The 15844-nt window shown below is 43.8% G+C and overlaps 1 protein-coding gene across 3 annotated transcripts in view; it reads left to right on the top strand.

The window, feature by feature from the left end:
* UCK2 (uridine-cytidine kinase 2) overlaps positions 1–15844 on the top strand; it is a 125432-nt gene that overhangs the window by 89902 nt on the left and 19686 nt on the right. For all 3 annotated transcript variants that reach the window (XM_059884833.1, XM_059884832.1, NM_001192812.2), the window contains exons 2-3: positions 13350–13509; positions 14289–14385. In XM_059884833.1, coding sequence (XP_059740816.1) covers positions 13350–13509; positions 14289–14385 — 257 coding nt within the window. The remainder of the gene's footprint in view (positions 1–13349; positions 13510–14288; positions 14386–15844) is intronic.

Raw genomic sequence — 15844 nt, 5'->3', positions numbered from 1 at the left:
ACCAGGAATCCCAAGTTAAAGGATGTAGTGCTTTTCTGTGTATGGGAAGATGCAAGAATCTGGGCTCACTGAAGCCATTCCTTTGATATGTCCCTCAGTTACCCTGTTTTCACGCCTTCAGTTTCCTCAGGACTCACTGTAGGTAGTGGTAGCAGTCTGATGACTGCTGGATGGCAGGTATTCTTTCCTTCCTGAGTTCCCTCAGGGGTCACCAGCTCACCATCTGTGGCTGTAATTGCTGGGGACTGTAACATTCTTTGTTTACTGGTATGGCAGGAAATATCCCATTTCTCACAAGTATATACGTATGGCCATACAGAGTGCTTGTTTTAGAAAAAGTTGAGCACAATTAAAATCCTTATCAGTGGAAGACTAGCTGCAATTCCTTCTTACAGTGGAATGTATGTACTTGTAAAGGAAGTGGCCTTAAATGCACTGGGAAAATCTTCAAGATATATGAGTAAATGAAGGTACACACAGCATTGCATTATACTGGTTTTTTTTTTTTTTTTTTGAGGAATTGTACACGCTTATGTTTTTATGTGACATGACCACTTCTCAAACGATGTATATGAACACTGAAAATAGTTTTCAAGGAAGTCAAAGGTGGTTGGATGTGGGGTGGGAAAAAGGCGAATCACATTCTGCTGTTTCATACCTTTTAGATCTTGTACTATGTACCATAGATATTGCCTCTTAAAAACCTAACTGCCTGGAAAAGGGTAATAGAAATAAGTAGGCACAAAAAAAAAAAAAACAAGATTAAAAACTAAAAGCAGAGAAAATATAACCCGGAATTTCAGCTCAGATTTTGTTTTTTATTTTTTAAAACTTTTAATTTTATATTGAAGTATAGCCAGTTAATAATGTTGTGATAGTTTCCGGTACTTAGTGATACATATACACATATCCATTCTCCTCCAAACTCCCCTCCCATCCAGGCTGCCACATAACTTTGAGCTGAGTCCCCTGTGCTATACAGTAGGTCCTTGTTGGTTATCCATTTAACATATTTGTATAAATATATATAAATGAAAGTTTAAGGAGATTTAGAGACAAGAATAATTTTTATTGAGCATGCATTTTCTGTTAGCCACTGCTGTGTACACTAACTTGATAACCCCTGCAGCCCACTTGTGGAATGGCTGTCAGTCCCACTGTGTATCGCAGGGATAGTTACGGTCTGAGAGGTCGTGTTTTCTGAACATAACTGGTGCGGTACAGTCAGAAATCAAGCCTGATTCAAAAGATCCATTTTCCACCTTCTTAAAACTTCATGGTTAATGGGTAGTTTTTGTCCATCTTGGCCTGCTCAGAAGCCAGAAGCTTAGGGTATTTCTCTCAAGATACAAAACAGTACTTTTTGTGTATCTTCAGCCTAGTAATTACTACTCATTTTGAAGACCCTGAAGCACATTGCAAGATCTAAAAGCAAATTCTTAGTTACCAAGGAAACAGTAGACTTAGCCTGTTAGTCAGTATGGCTTCTTTTAAGGAACCTTTGAAAGTTGATTGAGCCTGTTTAGCACGTATGATAATTATTAACCAGGATATTTGATGAGTGGACACTCCTATATGCCACCTAGTAATAGTTTATAGTTAGAACAAACAAAATACCAGGGAAAACACCGCAGAAAAGATTGTAGAGTGAAATGATACATGTCCTTACGGCCTATATCCTCTGCAGGGGGGGCGGGAAAAATTATGTCCAGGAATATACATAAATAGAAGTTAAGGACTTGCTCATATTTTCTGTGATTTAAAAAAAGAGAGAAATTGAACCCACTCATTGAAAAGTGTCAAACGTATTAGTTTCCTAGGGCTGCAGTAACAAATCATCACAAAGTTGGTGGTTTAAAACAATGGAAATTTATTCTCTTGTATTTCTGGAGGCCAGAAGTCCAAAATATAGATGTTAGACAGCCTTGGTTCCTTCTGCAGGAGAATCTGGTGCATGCTTCTCTCCTAGTTCTGGTGGAGTTCCTCAGTCTCCAGCTTCTCTCATCTCTCCAGTCTCTAGCTTCATCTTCATTTGGCATCCCCTCACGTCTGTTTCTTTCTTTTCTCTTTGTTACAAGGACACTTGTCACTGGGTTTAGGGTTCCTCCGTTCCAAGGATGGCGTCATCTTGAGATCCGCAGTCTCAGTTGCATTTGCAAAGAACTTTATTCCAAATAAGGTCTCGCATTCTGAGATTCCAGGGGTTAGGACATGGTCATAGCTTTTGGGGGATCACAATTCAACCCATGGCAGTAGTTGAATCACAAAAGATGGATGGTCATTGATTTTTTTTTTTAATAAATAAAGTTTTTGTGAGAGATAATTGTAGATTCATACTACAGTTGTAAAAAAATAATACAGATGCCATGTACCCTTTACTCAGTTTCCCCAGTGGTAGGATCTTGTAGGATCTTACAGGGCACTGACATGGATAAAGTGAAAACACGGAACATTTCATCACCACAGGATCCCTCCTCCGTGTTGCCCATTATTAGCCATCCCTGCTTTCTCCCACCACTGCCCTTCTGCCTCATCCCTCATCCCTGTCAACCAGGAACTTTCTCCATTTCCATAATTTTGTCGTGTCTAGAATGTTAATATAAATGGAAACATACGTTCCGTAGCCTTTTGAGATTGCCTTTTTTCTGCCCTAGCATAATTCTCTGGAGATTGCTATGGGTAGACGTTCATTCCTTTTCATTATTCAGTGGTGCTCTGTCGTGTGGGTACACCAGTTTGTTTAAGCGTTCACCTACTGGAGAACATCTGGGTGATTTCCAACTTCTGACTGTTAGGACTGAAGCTTCTGTGAACATATGTGTACATGTCTTTGTGTGAACATGTTTTCATTTCTCTGGGATAAATGCCCAGGAAGGAGTACAATTGCAAGATCATATGGTTGATGCATGTTTAGTCTTTAAAGAAAGTGTCAAATTGTTTTCCTGGGGAGATGAGCCACTTACACTTCTTTTCTTTTTTAAAATTATTTTTAGTTTTTAAGTTAATTTCTTATTTTTGGCTGCGCTAGGTCTTCAGCGCTCATGCCGGCGTTCCCTCGTTGCAGGAAGTGGGGGCTACGTTCTGGCTGAGGCGTTCAGGCTCCTCACTGTGGTGACTTCTCTCCTGGAGCACCGGCTCTAGAGCACAGGCTTTAGCAGTTGTGGCTCCAGGCTTAGTTGCCCCACTGCGTGTGGAATCTTCCTGGATCAGAGATCGAACCCGCGCCCCCTGCGTTGGCAGGCGGATTCTTAATCCCTGGACCACCAGGGAAGTCCCTTCACTATACTCCTTTTCAGAGTAACATGGTCTGTAACAATTCTTTTATTTATTTACTTGTTTTTGGATTTCAGAGGAGTTTGGTGACCAAGGAGGTGGCTGATGAATGATAAGTACGTCAAAATCTGGAAAGGACAACTTGAGGAAGTTGAATTTCTTAACAGAAGATTTGAAGCCCTTTCTTCAGAGGCTGTGAGGGATGAATAGGAAGTTGCGTTTTCAAGGACAGTGAAAGAGCCTTTCCAAAAAGAAGGGGAAGTGGGTGCCTGGCACACACTTTCGGTTTCCTCCCCCTGCTGTGCTGCAGTTAGACAGGGGTGCTGGAGGAAACTTAGAGAAAATTGAAGAAGCAATCTTTTGAGAGCCAGATAGTCTAACTTGTGGTTTTCCACAATTTGGATAAGGACTGCTGGAAAGGAAGAGTTAACTCAAGTATACTTCGTACAACAAAGCACTCTTGTGCTGTTAAGTCCTTGTTAAATGTTTACTCATGTGTGGGCTTCAATTTGCAGAGATCCAGCCGGGGATCCCACTGGCACATTGTGCTTGCCGGTATCCGTTCACTTTTCTAAGAACAGAAGGGAGTCGCCTTTCTTTTTGTGCTTCTCTCCAGAAGGACTTCAAGTCTTGGGCCATAATTTTTGCAACAGGCATATTATCCTTGCTTCGTAAGCCAAACTGTACAAAGTGGGTGGGTTTTGGTACACCTTGTCCAAGGATGTGCTTGTTTTTCCCTCGAACAGGGAGTTCGGTCGTCTGGGTTTTACCCTCTTTGCTTATCTCCTGCCCCTCAAGTAAAAGGGGAAGGAAAGAGATCCAGCTTCACGTGTATCCACAAGGCAGTGGGAGCTGACCCTCCAGCACTCCTCCTCTTGGCTTCTGCCTTTTGCAGAGGGCTTCACGAGGAGCAAATTCATCAAAGCCAGCAATCAGCCTAGATGCATTCAATTTTGGGGGGGGAGGGGAGAGTGGAGGTGGTGTCTTTTGTGTATGTCCTGTGGGGAATACAAAGAAGTGTCCACAGATTTTATATTCAGGCTCAAAATCAGCACAGGAGGTTGAAGTCAGCCACTGTTTTGTACGGAATGAGTGTCGGCCAGCGCTGAGGCCCGCATCACCGCTTGCGCACGGGCCCCGTCTCTTGCCTAATGTTTCACCTGTGTTGGTGGCAGGTTAATACCTGCCACCAGGCTGTGGATTAAAGTGGAACTTGGCTTCACATAAGGACCATGGGCAGCAGTCCCTCTCCTGTTTTTTTTCCTATTGAAAAATAGGGAAATATAGAGTTTTCTCTATATAGGAAAAATGTAGGAAATATTTTATTTCCTAATAGAAAATAGGATATAGAAATAGGAAAAATATAGTTATTTTACAATTTTGTGTTAGTTTCACATGTACAGCAGAGTGTGGATCAGAAGTGACTTGTCTTACTGTTTTCCTAGTAAAATATTTCTCAGGAAAACTAACTTCTAAGGAAGTCCAGCAAGCCTGTGCTTTGCAGAGCCCAAGGAAAGGAAATTACAGAGCCTTGCTGAGAGTGTTCGTTCCCAGCAGCTCCTGTATTATACACTGTGGCCACTGCACCTGCGTGGTAGGTCACTGTGTCTCTCATGAGAAGAGGTCCGCGGCCCCTTCTGACGCAGTGGCAAGGCAGGTGGTGTGTGTGGTTGCTGAGGTCTGGCGTCCTGAAGCCAGCCTGCGTGAGTTTGAAGACCAGCTCAGCTGCTCTCTCGGCATCTGATCTTGGGCCACGTCACTTAATCTAGCCCTCTGTGCCTCCATTTCTTCTGTTAAATGGGCATAAGAAGAACGTGCACCTCGTGAAATTGATTTGAAGATTAAATAGCGTAGTAAACGTAAACTCCTTAGAATAGCCCCTGGCGTTTGTATGTTCACTGTTGTTCGTCATCCCTCAGTTGATTCTGAACCAGTTTAGTTTCACGAGTAAGTATTCTTTGAGGGAGTCTCTCTGTCAGGGTTCATGACTCCAAAGAGAACAGAGCCAACTATAATTCTACAAACCTAGACGTGAATTATTTTAAATGTCTTTGCTAGGAGTAGAGCTTGGATTCCGAGTTCACTGAAAAGTCCTGGGAATATGTTTATATCGGTGACTGTTGATCAACCAGAGTTTTTCTCAGGTGCAGGCTAACACCTGGGGTTTTCTAGGCTGGACTACCTTTCTACTACCAACACAAATCAGTAATTAAAACCAAGAGTTTCTATTCTGGGAAGTTTTTCATTTAGTACTGTTTATAATCTGATTTTACCCCTACCAGTCATGGCTTCCTCTGTGGAGAGCTTGGCCTGCAGCACAAGCAAGGTGCTGAAAGATGGGGATGATACTACTCTGACACATCAGGATGAATACACAGAGAGAGGTTAGCAGGTGGTCTGGGACACTGGTCGAGGCAAACGTTCCCACCTCACCTTTTAAAACAAAGAAATTATTTGGTTGAGGGGATGCTTGTGGCAAATTGTGATGAATAAGGCACTCTCTTGCCCCAGGACAGGAGAATTACCATAGCTTTCCAGAGAACATTTGCACTAAGGTATACTGGATATGTGGGTGTTGACATTAGTATTATTTAAGTTGAAAGTGATGGAAAACTTCAAACAGTAGGGTTTAAACAAGATAATTTACCTCATTACTGTATTACTTCTATGATCTGGAGTCTGTGGCTCCTTTATTTAGCTGCCCCACTACCTTAGTTAGCATGATAATGATTTTACAAAGTGGCTGCTTGAGCTCCAGCCGTCAAGTTTTCTTCTAGCCAACAGGAAGGAGAGAGTCAAAAGGTGACCCTTATCCTTTCAGGAGATTCCAGAAGCTTCTGCTTCACACCTCTACTTGTCTAATTGGTCAGAACTTAGTACAATCACAAGCTATAAGGGAAGCTGGGAAATGTGGTCATGTGCTCAGCTAAAACTCAGGGACTGAGATTTGGTTACACAACTAGTTATCTCTGAGTATGTTATGTACTACAGCATGGAGCCAAGACTGATGCTAAGGATGAACAGGGCAAACTATATATTTGAAACTCCAGATCTGAAGGGAAAAGAAAAAGGTACTCTGCTGGATTCAGACATTCCCTGTGGTCATTCATCTAACCACATTTGAGAGAGCCCGCCAGGTGCCAAGGCCTGCCAAGCCCTGGAATAAAAGCCGAGTCACAACTGGTCGCTGTGCTCCAGGAGCTCTTAGTTATTGTGTTATATAGCAACTTAGTGAGTTTCTGGTTCAGATCTTAGTTGTTTGTGTTTGTGTATAACTGTATGGGAGCTAGCAGAACCAACTTAGCAGTGCATGTGTTCTGGGGTCATCCATGGCCCCACGGTTGGTTGGCCTTACAGAAGTATTGAGTGGCGCCTCCCTATTGCTTCCGCATAAATGGTTTGACCAGGAACTGAGTCAGCAGGTTTGAGCTTTGTTCTGTCTCAGAGCAGATTACTGGGGCTTTGGTTTTCTCATACTTGTGAATTAGAGCTTCTGAGCTGCATGGAGAGGAACCCCTGCCTTCAAAGGAGTGATGTAATGTCTGGGCATGCTGGACACCATATAGGTTAGTGGTGTGTTTCTTACTTAATGATAGTGACAGGGAGAGCTTCTGTCAAGATTTATTGAGGTGACTTATACGCAGTCCCAGAGTGAAGGAGTTAGATAGGGTCTTCTTGCACTCTTAGCTGCTGGATGGTGCCGTCAGAGCAGGTATTAACTGATATCCACAACCCATCCTGAAGGGCTGGGAGGGAGAGATGCCACAGGCGCCTCACCTGGAGCTGGCTGGCCGCTGTAAGCCCCAGGCCATGACAATGCTAGACTTTCCTCCATCTGAGCTCTCTCTCATGATGACGCAGCTTCCTCTGAGCAGCACAGACAGCTTGACGGAATCCCGCACTCTCCTGTAAAGTTGCCTTGAGAAATACCTACCCCATCTCCTGAGGACATACCAGCCTGAAGCCCTTGCAGTGCTGACCTGAGTTGCTCTGAGCTGACCAGCTGGGGCTTTTTCCAGGTTGTGTGTTGGGGTGGTTGGCGGTTCTTCTGCTCTGTTTTCCTCACCGGGCAGTATTGGGGTTGGACAAGAGGATCTTAAGGAAGATCTTGGAAGACACAGACACACTAGACATTTCTAGACACCATCTTAGTGTCTAGGCTATCTGAGCCCCCTCCTCTGTGAGAATCAATTTAGGAAATCGCTGTACTGCTTGGAGCAAAATGGGAACCAGTGAGGACCCAATAGCCGCCCTGTTGGAAACCACTAGCTGGAAGGGTCCATTGGTTCGCTGGTGACTGAGCTCTCCTGGGGCTTCCCGAGTGAGAGGCGTCTCTAGGAAGAGAGACTGCCACACTGGTCAGCACATCTGAGCACTGGCCTAATGATGAAGTCCAGGGTTGGCATGTTCTAGAAACTACAGCACAGGAAGGAATCTGAAAGGCATTGTGAGTGGTTCTCCATCACTGGAGTAGCTGTTTGTGAGACTTAATCCTATAGACTTTTCTTCGAAGAATTTTCTAGGCCCCCCAACATTACTGGCTGGATTCTTTGAACACAATCCTTAAGACTAAATACCTTGAATATGTGTGTGTGTGTGTGTGCTTTTTAGCTTCTTTTTGATATTCTGTGAAAGTTGACTTTAATGATACAGTGTGACAAAACAGTATTACATGTCTAAGTAGTTCCCTCCCTGTTCTCTGGAAGTGGAGTAAATTTATATAGAATATTGGGGGTGATGCCAAAGCTGCTTCAGTTCTAGAATAGTGAAAAGAATTGTGCCTTTGCCGTTAGAAGATCTGCAGTTAGGCTTGAGATTCAGCTCCATGACCTTTGAGCAAGTTGTTTGGCTTAATTGAAATCTCTAAGCTTCAGTTTCCTCATTAAGGTGGAAAAAAAGATAAAACTATATCTTTTGTAATAGAATTAAGTGAGATAATATCTTCAAAATGGCATAGTAGTGAAGAAATTGTAAATTATCTTCACTGATTCTTCCATTTAATCTTTTTTCTTTTTCTAAAAGTAACCTCATATTGATCTTAATTTTGTATTCAGACAGCAACCCTAAGCTGACTTGTTATTGTGTGTCCCTGCAAACCAACCCCCCCCCCCCACCGCCCCCCGCTAAAATAGCCTGCTTTTAAAAGTGGCAGGGACAGAGTCTGTTCAGGATACATTGCACTATGTGCAACTAAGTTTCCTCCCAGCTCCATGAGCAGTGCCAGTTTGCTGGTGAGGTTTAGCTGAAAGTAGAGTAAGTGGGTCCAGAGTGGGGCTCCTGGTGAGAGTCCTGGCTCCCCTGCAGCTGGCCTTGGGCTGTGCCTCTCTTCACCTCAGTCTGCACCGAGTGGGTATAATAATAACGGCCAGCATACAAAGTTGTAATAGGAAATGGAATGATTTAAAAATACTGAGCCCAGTGTGGGCTTCCCTGGGGGCTCAGTGGTAAAGAATCCGCCTGCCAGTGCAGGAGGCACGAGAGACTTGGGTTCCGTCCCTGGGTTGGGAAGATCCCCTGGAGGAGGAAATGGCAACCCACTCCAGTATTCTTGCCTGGGAAATCCCATGGACAGAGGAGCCTGGCAGGCTTCAGTCCATGGGGTCACAAAGATTCCAGCACAGCTGAGCACATATCACGCAACTAGCACATAGGAAGAAACTACCTCTAAAGGCACATTCTTCTTATATGAATTATTATTTTTAATTGTGATAAAACATACATATTAGGTTGGTACAAAAGTAATTGCAGTTTTAGGAAGTGAATTTTAAATCATTATAACTAGGGTCAAACACATCATTATGAATGAAAATAGGAACCATTATAATTAACACATATTAGCCAACAAGAAATAAGTTTGTTTATTCCTGTAGCGTAAAAATGGAGAAATGTGCATTAAAATGATATATAACATAACTGCATTTAAGAATGTATTCCAATATCAAAAAGCAAATTTCAGCAATGCAAAACCACATTTTCAGCAATGCAAAACCACTTTTGCACCAACCTAATAGCATAAAATTTACTGTCTTAAAAATAATATTTAAGCATATAGTTCAGTAATGTTAAGTATATTTGCTTTGGGCCCCAATCTCCAGAACTGTTTCATCCTGTAATAAATTATATCCATTATGCAACTCCCCCGAGCCCCTGGCCGTCTCCATTCTACTTTCTATGAATCTGACTACTCTAGATACCTCATGTAAGTGGCATCATATGGTACTTGTGTTTTTGTAACTATAGTTATTAATAAGTCTTAGCTCACCACAGCAGTTGTACCATCTCCCATTTTTAGCATTCTAGAAGCTCATGATTGCTTGCCTTCTTCTCAAGCCCTGCTACTGCTGCTAAGTCACTTCAGTCGTGTCCGACTCTGTGTGACCTTATAGACGGCAGCCCACCAGGCTTCCCCGTCCTTGGGATTCTCCAGGCAAGAACACTGGAGCGGGTTGCCATTTCCTTCTCCAATGCATGCAAGTGAAAAGTGAAAGTGAAGTCACTCAGTCGTGTCCAACTCTTATGGACTTCATGGACTGCAGCCCACCAGGCTCCTCCATCCATGGGATTTTCCAGGCAAGAGTACTGGAGAAAGTGAAAGTCGGTCGCTCAGTCCTGTCCAACTCTTTGCGACCCCATACAGTCCATGGAATTCTCCAGGCCAGTATACTGGAGTGGGTAGACTTTCCCTTCTCCAGGCCCTAGTCATTAATTTTTTTCCTATCTCAAACCCTTTCCTAAGAGAAGAAGACACCTTACAGCTCCATTTCATCCTTTTGAAGAGGGCAGGATTGGAGAAAAGGGAAATTAAAAGTGAAGAAGACATAAAAGGAGGGACTTAAGTATTTACTCATTGCAGAAGTCCTCTGTAGCACTTCTTCCTTCTGATTGTGTAAAGATTCAGACCTAAGCGCCAGAAGACAGAATAATACAATGAACCTCTCCCTGATTCAGCAGTTATCTAGATATTCTGGGCCCATTTTTAACAAAAGTTTCAGGGAGAAGAAAATACTAGAAAAATGTAGATTAACTTAGAGGCTGGTGTTTCTTTGCTCGTTCATGCAGTGGTATTTATCTCCCGAACGATAAAGGGTTTCGTATGCCTTGGAACTTTCTTTCTCTCTCTTTTTTTAGTACTTAAAAAAACTAATTTTGTTTATTTACTTATTTGTTTTTGGCTCTGCTGGGTCTTTGTTGCTGCACAGGCTTTTCTCTAGTTTTAGGAAGTGAGGCTGCTCTCCTACAGTGGAGCTGTGTGGTGACTTCTGTTCTGAAGTGTGGGCTGTAGGCGTGCAGGCTTCACTCGCTGCGGCACGTGGGCTCCATGGTTGCAACGCCCGGGCTCTAGTGCACAGGCTCAATAGTTGAGGCGCAGGGACTCGGTTGCAGCTGGGATCTTCCTGGACCAGGGATGGAACCCTGTGTTTTCTGCATTGTCAGGTGGATTCTTTACCACCTTATTCCAGGGAAGTAAGGAAGGAGCCACCAAGGGAGCCTTGCCTTGAAACTTCTGATTACCTGTTTTTTTTGGAGTATAGTTGATTTGCAGTGTTGTGTTAGCTTCAGGTGTGCAGCAAAATGATTCAGTTATACTTCTGTTTTCCAGATTCTTTTCCTCTGTAGGTTTTACAAGATACTGTAGTTTCCTGTGCTATACAGTAAATCCTTATTGTTTATCTACTTCATATATAGTGGCGTGTATATGTTAACCCCAAACTCCAAATTTATCTCACTTCCTCCCGCTGACTTTCTTTTAAAAATTTTTTATTTATGTATTTATTCTTGGCTATGCTGGGTCTTTGTTGCTGAGTGGGCTTTTCTCTAGTTGTGGCAAGCGGGGGCTGCTCACTGTTTGTGGTGCACAGCCTGCTCATTGCAGTGGCGCCTCATGTTGCAGGGTACGGGCTCCAGGCACGTGGGCTTCAGTAGCTGAGGTGTATGAGGTCTAGAGCACAGGCTCAGGAGTTGTAGCACTCGGGCTTAGTTGCTCTGAGGCATGTGGAATCTCCCCAGATCAGGGATCAAACCTGTGTCTTCTGCGTTGGCAGGTGGATTCTTCACCATTGAGCTACCAGGAAAGCCCCAGTTCTTTGGACTTCTAGAAGGAATTCTATTTACTAGTGAAAACTGCAGGTATAACCATTCCCCACTCATAGCTTTACGATACAAGAAGCAGATGGAAGCTAGGAAAAGGAAATTATGGACCTATACAAGTATAAAAACCTAAAAAGTTTTTAACCGCATAGAACCCTTGGATTGTTACAGCATTTTCATTTTTGAATCTAGTTTAAGTCATATGCAAGCTTTATATCTTCCTATGATTTTTTTTGTGTGGCACATCTGTCGTTCCAAAAATCCTAAGTAGTTTAAATGTTTTATCTGTGTATTAATATGCAAAAATGTCAAAGTAAAATAACTTTCTAACAGTTGAGCCAAAATATTATTCTCCCACAGATCCTTATATACTGTGCAAAATAGTTTTGATTTACATTGAGTAGTACAACAGGAATAGTGAGTTTTCCTTATGCTTGGACGAATCGAATACATTCTTCATATGAATTGTAACTTTTAGTTAAAAGTTCCCTGGCTTTTCCCTGTTAAAATTAATTGGTAAAATAGTCTCAACTGTGAGATTTCTAAGGGTGAGCCCAAGAAACCTCTCCTTCTTTCATCTTTCAACTGTGCTCATTGTTTCATCGCTTATAATCAGGTCAGCCAGTTCCATAAGGGGACTTCCATTACATCTTCTAGAGGTTTTGTGAAGTAGACATTCTTATTTTTCAGTTAATCTTTGTAGCAAATGAGGAAGAAGTCAGTTATTTGATAAATACAATCCTTCACTATCTCATTTTTAAAAAGATCTTTATTGATGTGGACCATTTAAAAATTCTTTAAAAAATTTTTGTTTCATTTTTTAAAGAAATTTTAGCTGCACTAAATCTTCATTGCTGTGTGTGGGCTTTCTCTAGTTGTGGTGAGTGGGGAGGCTTTGTTGCAGTGTGCATGGCTCAGTAGTTATGGCCTAGGGGCTTAGTTGTTCCGCAGCATGTGGGATCTTCCTGGACCAGGGATCGAATATGGTAAGAGGCAGGCAGACCACTGGACCACCAAGGAAGCCCTAAAATTCTTTACTGAATTTTTTACAATATTGCTCCTGTTTTATGGTTTTTTTGTTTGTTTGTTTGTTTGTTTTCCCGGCCACAAGGCACGTAGAATCTTAGTTCCCTGACCAGGGATCAAACCCACACTTCCTGCGTTGGAAGGCAAAATCTTATGCACTGGACTGCCAGGGAAGTCCCGACTATCTCATTCTTTTGAATGCACTTGTTTTTATACTTTTCCTTTTTACAAAGAGTGTGTGTTCACTGGAGAGAAAAGAAGTCAGATATGTGTATTACAAGTATGTAGGTTCAAGTTCACTGGGAGCTGGTGTCCCTCCTCTTAATTAGGATGCCCTACTGTTTGCAGTATTGGTGATGTTTATGTCTGCAGCTCCAGAAGTGGGGGCATACATCTGTGAGAAGGTTGCCTTGTGTACTGTGGCTGTAGGCCAGAGCGAAAGACTGAAGTAGGAGGGAAGCCAAGGCCTTGGCCTCACTGCCAACCAGCTGAGATTCCTTTGATATAAAGAGATGTGTAAGGGCTGAGATGTCTTGAAAATGCTCAGTCATTTCATGACCCAGCAGCCCTTTGGCCCATCAGCACATCATCTCTGTGCCCTTTCCCTAATTTCTGCTGTCTTTTTTGTGTATCTATACTAGGGTGGCAGTAAAGGATAAAATAGCATCACCTTTTATTTGCGGCTTTGGGGAAGGCTTTATGAAATAGAAGCAGAGATTACTGCCATCGTCCCCACGTCATCACTGTGGATACTTCAGCATAGTAATTTGTGTTAAGGAATGGGGGAGGAAGAGACTTCTGGGCCCCCTGAATTCCTTCTCAGCAGACATATCCTCCCTTCCCCTACTCCATCATCCGTGGTGGTAGCCTTTGCATTCTTCCTTGCAAAGGCCCTTGCTCGGGACACACACAGTGACTAGGCCTCACCCTGTGGTCTGCACTGCTCTCTTCTCTCCTTGCAGTCTTCCGTCTGTGCTAAGATCGTGCAGCTGCTGGGGCAGAACGAGGTGGACTATCGCCAGAAGCAGGTGGTCATCCTGAGCCAGGACAGCTTCTACCGCGCCCTCACTTCAGAGCAGAAGGCCAAAGCCCTGAAGGGCCAGTTCAACTTTGATCACCCAGGTGAGCTGGGGCATTGAAAGGGCCTATGTGGAGGTGTTGATTGAAGAAGTGGCTTAACCTCTCTGAGTCTGTTTCCTAGCCATTGAATGGAGGACTCTTGGGTACCTTGCAGGCTTGCTGTGGGCTCATAGTAAAGAAGGGCTTCTTCTGTGGCTTCTGCAATGCTTGCCTCCTTAAATACTGATTGAGTCTGTGTCTAAACAAGGGTGAATCTTGGAAAAACCCATGACTCAGGGCGGGACAGACACAGGCCAGAACAGCTGGTTCTCCTGCCTCCTCTGGTCTACACAGCCTGTGGCCCCGCCTCCTGCCACCGCCTGGCACGTTGGTGTATGCGGCTTGTGCGTTAAACTCACCCAAAGGCAGAAAGGGAGACTGAGGGTCCAGTGCCCTGACAGTCCCAGGTCAGCACGCTGCCTCTTAAGCTGGTTTAGGGTTCTTTCAGTTGAGTCAAAGCTGCCGTAGTGCCTGCTGCCCTCACCTAGTCGTGAGGTATCTTTCGTACGCTGGGTTTAGAGAGATACAGGCCAGGGATGGGACATTAAGGCAAAAGAAAAGAACCCACTTCCAGTTCTCAGAACTCACACATTTTGGTTTGAAATGTAGGGAGTTTGCATCCTGCTTTGGGTTGAAATTAGACTTTTTTGGGGAGAGGGGATGCTTATCTAGGGTGTGATGCATATATGGGTAGAAAACAGGCTTAAAGGGATGCCTGTTCATCATTATAGGAGAAATCATTTTACAGTTAGCAAACATCTTAACAGTTTGATTTCCTTCAGATGCCTTTGACAATGAACTCATCTTCAAGACACTCAAAGAAATCACGGAAGGGAAAACTGTCCAGATTCCCGTGTACGACTTTGTTTCCCATTCCCGGTAAGTGAGCTGTTCTGGGCTGGGGATTGCTGCCTGCTGCTCCTCAGAAGTGCCAGTCTCCTGTCCCCTCCCGCCACCTGGTGCCCACTGCATCCTGTCTGTGGTGGGGCAGTGACGTCAGGGTGTCCGCAGATACACAGGTCAGGAATTCCAACAGTTCCAGGTGGTTCCTGGAACAGTCCGATCATGATCATCCTATTTTGTTACCCTGAAGGACAGATCTGTGAATTTGAGCTCAGGTGAGGGACTGCACATACATCTTTATTCACATGCCCAAGATGTTCCTAGAGTAAAAAGAGAGGCAGAGTGGAGCAAGAACGGGAAGAAGAACAAGGAAGCTGTTACTTCTGCTCTCTGGTTCACTTCGGATTGGGCTGTGTGGAGAGCTGTGAGAGTCCTGAAGTCACCAGGACCAGGCCCTCTAGGGATCTTCTCAGTCAGGTCAGATTTGTCCTTCCATTTGTCAGTTTCCATGCTTCTGTTTGAAGCTGAAACTCTGATAATTTGACCATACGATCCAAAGAGCTGACTCATTGGAAAAGATTCTGTCTGATGCTGGGAAAGATTGAGGGCTGGAGGAGAGGGGGCGACAGGATGAGATGGTTGGATGGCCTCACCGACTCAAAGGATATGGGTATGAGCACACTCTGGGAGATAGTGAAGGACAGGGAAGCCTGGCGTGCTGCAGTCCGTGGGGCCGCCAAGAGTTGGACACTGAGCATCTGAGCAACAGCAGTAATGCTCCTGATCAATAGAGGAGTGGGTTGACTTCATCACAGCCTCCTCCCCTCTGAGCAGTGAAAAGGGGCTTCTGGAGGATTTCCTTCCTGCTGGCCTAGAGCTCCTTCAGAGCTGCCCAGGGCTCTCTGCTTACTTTGGGGCCTCCCAGGCACAGCTGACACTCCCAAGCGGTGTGTTAGGCCATGTACAGCTGCTTCATATCCTGGGCTTAGTGATGGCTCAGTAAGTGTTGCTTTCAGCTCTGGGCTGTGTTTTTGAAAGTTTCTCCCTCCCACTTTTCATTTTCTTTCCTAGTTCCTTTATCTTGATCTGTCTTGAGTTGTTTTTTTTTTTTTTTCCCCCCTTAAATGGGAAATTAGATCTTGTGCAACTGTTACTACCAAATATTTCTATGATTAAAAACCTAATATTGTTTAATTATTTTTTAATCGAAGGATAATTATTTTACAGAATTTTGTTGTTTTCTGTCATCAGTGTGAATCAACACTGGATCAGCCATAGGTCCCCTCCCTCTTGAACGTCCCTTCCCATCTCACCCCTCTAGGTTGATACAGAGCCCCTGTTTGAGTTCCCTGAGACATACAGCAAATTCCCGTTGGCTATCTGTTTTACATATGGTAATGTAAGTTTCCATGTTACTCTCTGTATACATCTCGCCCTCTCCTCCCCTCTCCCCATGTCCATAAGCCTATTCTCTATGTCTGCTTCTCCATTTAAA

Source organism: Bos taurus, chromosome 3 (assembly GCF_002263795.3).
Source record: "Bos taurus isolate L1 Dominette 01449 registration number 42190680 breed Hereford chromosome 3, ARS-UCD2.0, whole genome shotgun sequence".
NCBI classification, from domain to species: domain Eukaryota; kingdom Metazoa; phylum Chordata; class Mammalia; order Artiodactyla; family Bovidae; genus Bos; species Bos taurus.
The sequence above is the reverse complement of the archived record's forward strand: the minus strand, read 5'-3'. Positions and strand labels throughout refer to the sequence as shown.